We start from the raw sequence: 6,047 nt of genomic DNA, 5'->3' as shown, positions 1-6,047 counted from the left end.
AGATTGTTTTTTCTGAGTGGCAAACCTAATGGAGTGTTCTTAACCTCTTGATGATTTACCATTGTTGAGATTATTCCTTAACAAGAAAACACTTTTAAAAGAATTTCCTCTCAAAGCTTATTTGCCAGATTCCATAAATTAGCTGCTACAAATGTTCTGTATCAAAGAAACTCAAACCCAGTAAGAGGCTTCTCTTCCAATGTACGAAAAAGGCACATTTCAATACACAATGCTGGCCACACTATTTTAGATAATGATGGAAAATGACAGCTGATAGCCAGTTTGGGACACATGCCAACTGTTCCCATTTGTCTGAAAATGCTAAAATTAATTGCTGTAATACTCAGTTTTTAAAGAAAATTGGTATTGATGAGAAATTATCAACTAAAATCCTTAAAAACAGAATATAGATGATGCCTCTTTGATCTGAAACACCAGTTTTTAAACTTTTAATGTTCTGAAGTGTAAGTAAACACATCTCAACAGCTTTAAATATTTTCATATATTTTATTTTTTAAACTCTTCATATATTTTATTTTTTAAACTCTCATAACTTTGCAAGCTAGCAGTAAAATATTGCCTTCAATATTTTACTAATTAGCACCGTATACCTTTTAAAGCTAACTGGAACATTGATTCATTATAAATGATTGTAAAATAAAATGATCATTTCAAATGCCAAATTAATCTCAAACAACAAGGGAACTATTATTAATTTTATCTTTTTTTTTTGGCTCTACGCACAAAGATGTATTTCAAAGATGAACTTAACTATATTAGTATCAGTTTTGCCAATCTAGCAAATCAAAGTATCACAGTTTAAAGCAATAGTTAATCTCTGAAATTACTAAAGAGGCATACAAGAAAGAAGGAATCAGCTACAAAAACAAAAGATACTACGTAACTGATTTATAGTCCCTTATTTTTTGAAAGAATGAGGAAATAACTCAATGAAAAATTCCATGGTGCAAGTATCAGTTACAGATATGGTTAAGTATACATCAGTATTCTCTGTTTTGCTTATTAGAGTTTGGCCTTACCAAAAACCATCGAAATGTCCAGGATAACTCACAGGGACTACTGGAAGCCTGAAATAAAATTGCTCAGTGCAAAAAGATCCCAAACCATTTATATAATTTTAAATGGAAGCCTATTTTTAATGTTCACATCTGAAAAATCTTTCAAAAATATGGGAAAAAAATCTAATTATACTAAAATTACTTCCACACATTCAAAAAAGCTTTTTAAGGGATATTTTCTTTCCTGTTTTCTGATAAAGGCATTCCTCTGAGCTATGGGGTTAAGTTCTGAGCCACGACTGACTGCTTACTAGCATGCCTGTTTTGCATACCAGTAGAATCAAGTCCAGTTTTGCCATTTGTGGATAACTATGACAAGATACAAAAGCATGTGTTTGCCATAAATAGCCCTGGCTAACAGCAAACCGCTCACACTGAGCAGATCAAATTCTCTATAAGGAGCACAGTCTGGACCATAGCCAAATCCCACTACTAATGTTTAAGACTGCTATATCAATTCCTATTCCAATTCAATTTGCAAAATATATTCAGAAATAGTAGGTGAAATGACTGTTCCGAAACATCAGAAGTATCATTAAACTTTTAAAGGAATTTTACAAATTATTTTCATTATGATCAAATAAGCAATAAGAGCTTCCTGCTTCTACTACACAACTACTTAGAAATGTAAATGTGAATAAAAAAATAACTATGCTAATTTATCCAGAGAACAAATCAGATATTGAAAAGTATTTATGCCAAAGTGCAAAAAATAATTTCTGATCTTCATATTAACACATAGGAAATAAATAATGTTTATAAAAGTACCATTCTTTAACAATGGTATTTTATATTAGTTGGCTTTAAGATAGAATATTTTTTAAACCAAATAAATCCAACAAATCTGGAAAGTATCACACATGAATGTTGTACAAAAAAAATTCTCAAATGACCAGTGCAGAGATTAATAATATTACCCTAGAAGTTGTGTCACATAACATTTTGCAAAATTTCCAAGGAAAACAAGGCAACATTCTCTAATATGCCACAATTTTTATTGCAACGTGGCCATGTTTGTAAGGGTGGGGAGTTTGATTTCAAAACAATGTTCCATTTAAGGCTCTTTTATACAGAAATTGCCATCATGACTGATATTCAAAATATCTTTAGTGTTGCAGGACTCACATGGTAAACATAAAAGTCCTACACTTATTCAGTAGTGTACACTCAATGGAAAACAAAAAGGCATTAAAAACAGCTATTTCTTTTAAGAAGGTATGCAGGTAACAGGAATGAACACTGAGGTACTAGGATAAGTTGATGACACAGTTAACAAAACTTAATTGGCATTCCTTTTAGGATATTAAACTTGTTACAAAAAGTGCTTTTAATGCATAGTGTTATATCTGTGCTGCCACGTCACAAAAATAGGCTTGCCAAGGCAGGTGAGGTGTATGAATGCTCAAGCCTCACAGAACTGCAATCAAGTGCAACTATAAATAATACTGAAAAAAGTTGACCATCTGACCAGTGGATAATACTTTCAAGGCATTCAATTAGCTTATCCTTTGCAGTATTCTAAGCTATTCACATTGACGATCACATACATTGTAGTGCTTGCTGCAAGGGAGGCATATAACCAGTTGTTTTGGCTAAAATATGACAGGAAGGCATTCCTTGGGTTCTACATAAAAGTAACAGTATTAAACAGTCTAATGGCAATCACTGATTGGCTGCTTAAATAAATGATATTTCCTTCATTCATTGTGTTGGAAGGGCCCAGTGGAAAGGGGGAAAAAAAACAAAAAAACAAAACCTAATACTATTCCAATGGACTGAGCTGGAGAAATGCAAGCTCCTTAAGATCCAGATGGCACTTGACTGTCATTTTATAATGGTTTTCCTTCAAGTGAAACTACTACATTGCCTCCCAATTTCTCTCCAAGTGTCGAACGGTCCTTAATATCATCCAAGCCATTTACTTGCCACTCATGTTTAATACCTAAAAAGAAGAAACATTACGCTATTACTTTATTATAATGAATAAATAATAATTTCTCTGCACAAAATAATCAAGATTGTACCTGTAAATTTCTTTTTAATGGCATCTTTAGAGCTAGCATAAATCATCTTGCTTTTTAAAGGTGCACTTTCAGGAGCCCTACAGAAAAAAAAAAAAAATTACTGAATCCCATTTATAAGAAAAACAAAGGTAAGACTGACTATGATAACAACAATCCTTGCATTTTAAAAGTACTTTTTTCTTTTGTTTTTACACACCAGAATATAAATACTAGGTCTTCTTTCTTAGACTCTTTTGTTTCGTATGTGGCATCGTACAAAGCATATCGGCAATCATTCAGAGGTAGCAACTTCACAAAAGATGTGTAGGGGTCCTCTACAGTATCACCAATGTCACCCACCAAGATCTGCTTTGCTTCCTCTACAATTATTTGTCTTTTGTCATCGCTTAAACAGAAGAGAACTGCTTTCTTTCTCTTTTTGATCTCCTCTTGTGTAGAAGATTTCCTTACTTTCATATCATTAAAAACTTTTATGACTTCATCATTCACTGTAACTCCAGAAGCCTGAAAATAAACACAGAACAGTAATTCAGAACACGTATTTTGGTTTTAACCAAAATTACTGTTTGCCTAGAGAAGACTCACTTTAGTCTGGACATCAAAAATTGCACCGTACCATGTAAGTCGTCCAATCAGATTTGTCACATTTTAAGAATCAGTAGACGATACAGCGAAGGAGTCTAACTCATCCTGCCCATTCATCCTTCTTAAAGGGGTTTGGATGTGGAAGCGAAAGGGACAAATACAAGTTGTCCCATCCCTGAAATGTTTCCTATTTCACTGGGTGATGTCAGAGCTTCAGGAGCGGCAGCAAAAATACCTTCTGTATTGTGTCAACTCGGCTGGCCTTAAAAAAACACTTTTGGATTTCAGTTAATGCTTCTACTATTTTTTTCTTTAAAGTCATCCTAGCCACTGACGTTTCCTCATAAGGAAAGAGAATCAAGTGTAAACTCCAAACCGCCCACGGCCCACAGCTCACATGCAGACACTCCAAAACTAACGGAACGAGTGTAAAAGCATTTACGGCGAGAAAGCATTTTAAAAAGTGTTTTCCCACTTTCTTAATCTCCCGTAAGGGTTTCATTACAGGCCATCCAGACCCTGACCCACACAGCGTTCGCAGCACGTACCAATTTTAAAGCCTCGCGTGTTAAGTAAAATTAGGAAGCGAAGGGCAAAGGCGGCGCGAGCGGCTGCAGTCCGCAGACCCTCTCGCGCCCCAGCCCGCCCGGCCCCGACCCCGACCCCCAACCTGCGCCGGCGCCCGGGCCCTCCCCGCTCCCCAAAATCCAAAGAGCAGCAGGGCAGGGCCTGACGGCCGGAGGGCAGGCCGGTCGGTTGGAGAGCAGCGGAGCCGCAGAGCAGAAGCGCCCACCTTGGAGGCCAAAATCAGGTTAAAATGGCGGCCTCACTCCCGGGGCCGTGCGGGGCCGCGCGGGGGGCTTTCCTCGCCATGCCGCGGCCTCCCGGCCAGCGCGCTCGTCTTACCATAGTGCCCTCGGCTGTGGCTGCGGCGGCAGCTCGGGCTCCGGCTCTGTGGCACTGGGAGGAGAAGGAGGGGCGGGCGAGCGGGTGGGCAGCGGAGAGTGCGGGGCACGCCGGGAGCTGCAGCCCGAGGGAGGCGGCGGGGCTCGGCGGGCCGCAGGCGGCGGGCGGGGCGGTCACGTGGGCAAGCCGGGTCCCTAGCCGGCGCCGCGCGCTCGCAGGCCGGCCCTCTGTCCCGGCCCCCCGGCTGCCCGCGTCCTCAGCCTGACCCCAGAGCGCGAGCTCTGCAGGCCCGGGGGGCGGCGCGGCGGTAGTGGAGCCCGGGAGCCTGGCAGAGTCGCCTCCAGCCCCCGGGCACCACCCGTCAGTCGGCGGGAGAAAGTGCTGGGCTCCCAGAGGGGCGTTTCCACCGCCTCCACAGGGCCCTGCGCCAGGGGTGGGTGCGTGTGAGGGGAACTCCTGCGAAGGTGTCTTTCCTTAGTTACCTGTGGTTTCCCCGAAAGAGGCTGGATTTCGACATTTTGAGTCTTTTTGGAAAACCCCCAGTTATTTAGAGATAAATTACTACACGGGATTGCCCCAGTTGATAGTACTTAGCAAAAACAAAATGATACGCAGTGTTGGTAAATCACTTTTCAAAACTCTAGTTGAAATAATAATGATGGTAAAAAAAAAAAATTAGGTGGTAGCATTCCTTAGTAATATCCTTTTACATTTTAGACTTCATAGGAAATGGATTGTACTCTCTCTTAATAGACATTTCATGAAGCTCCAGCTATGACAGCTGACATCAAATAAGCCGACGCAGTCTCTTCTAGCAAAGTCCGTATAACTGCGCCAAGGCAGTTTCTCTCTCTCTCTCTCTTTTTTTTTAAATCTTAACTCCTCCATACCTCAGGGTTCTTCGTCTGTAAAACAAACTGTTATTAAATTATCGTTAAGGCCATTTCCAGCTTTAGATTTCAGTTTCTGAGTATATCAGTGTTCAGTAGGAAATGGTGTGTTTGTGGTGGTCTCAGGATTGAGGTTAGGCAGGAAAATCATGACATGATGTTTGCCCTAGATTGTGTGATAAGTGCTTTTAGCCAAAATTTACTGTATTTTGAATGGAACATGCTAGGCATTGAAACCTAGACCTACTTTTCTGTCTATATCTTGGGTTTGTTTTCTCAATTGGAAGATAGACTTCGTTTAGCGACAAAAATTGAGAAGGAATTTCCCAATGTCTAAGCATGAATCCCAAGCAAGTGGATAATACTTTATATCTAGCTGGTACATTACAATTTATGGAACCTTTCACTTTATCTGTTGAACTTCCAAGAAGTCATGGAGAATGTCTCTCCAGAGCTCTGATCATCTGCTATGTGTAGGTATTAGCAAATTCCTGTTCGCTTCATCCTGGGGTCACCTTCCCTTCCCAACCTCAGAGATTTGCTGCAGCCTCAGCAGAGACCAG

The 6,047-nt window shown here is 40.1% G+C and overlaps 1 protein-coding gene across 3 annotated transcripts; it reads right to left on the bottom strand.

Annotated features, from left to right (window-relative positions):
- Nucleotides 1-522: 522 nt before the first annotated feature.
- Nucleotides 523-4,863, bottom strand: CFL2 (cofilin 2). Of its 3 annotated transcripts, none has more exons than XM_050798128.1 (4): nt 4,595-4,863; nt 3,300-3,607; nt 3,104-3,180; nt 523-3,021 (listed from the first exon to the last, which is right to left on the bottom strand). In XM_050798128.1, exons 1-4 carry the CDS (start codon nt 4,595-4,597, stop codon nt 2,909-2,911), a joined length of 501 nt encoding a protein of 166 aa, XP_050654085.1. In that variant the 5' UTR covers nt 4,598-4,863; the 3' UTR covers nt 523-2,908. The 3 variants fall into 3 exon arrangements, with proteins under 3 accessions (XP_050654085.1, XP_050654087.1, XP_050654086.1); XM_050798130.1 differs by having other exon boundaries at nt 4,482-4,744; XM_050798129.1 differs by lacking the exon at nt 4,595-4,863 and adding an exon at nt 3,720-4,137.
- Nucleotides 4,864-6,047: the final 1,184 nt, after the last annotated feature.

This window comes from Macaca thibetana, chromosome 7 (genome assembly GCF_024542745.1).
Source record: "Macaca thibetana thibetana isolate TM-01 chromosome 7, ASM2454274v1, whole genome shotgun sequence".
In the NCBI taxonomy this organism is placed as follows: domain Eukaryota; kingdom Metazoa; phylum Chordata; class Mammalia; order Primates; family Cercopithecidae; genus Macaca; species Macaca thibetana.
Note: the sequence above shows the minus strand (reverse complement) of the source record. Positions and strands in the feature narration are given on the sequence as shown.

Bases quoted from the DNA above. Each gene is read 5' to 3' on its own strand.
- CFL2 (XM_050798128.1), bottom strand. The intron at 3,181-3,299 runs GTGTGTAAAAAC...TTTTTTCTGTAG, and splicing joins GACCTAGTATTTATATTCTG to GGCTCCTGAAAGTGCACCTT. The intron at 3,022-3,103 runs GTACAATCTTGA...TCTTCTTTTTAG, and splicing joins CATTAAAAAGAAATTTACAG to GTATTAAACATGAGTGGCAA.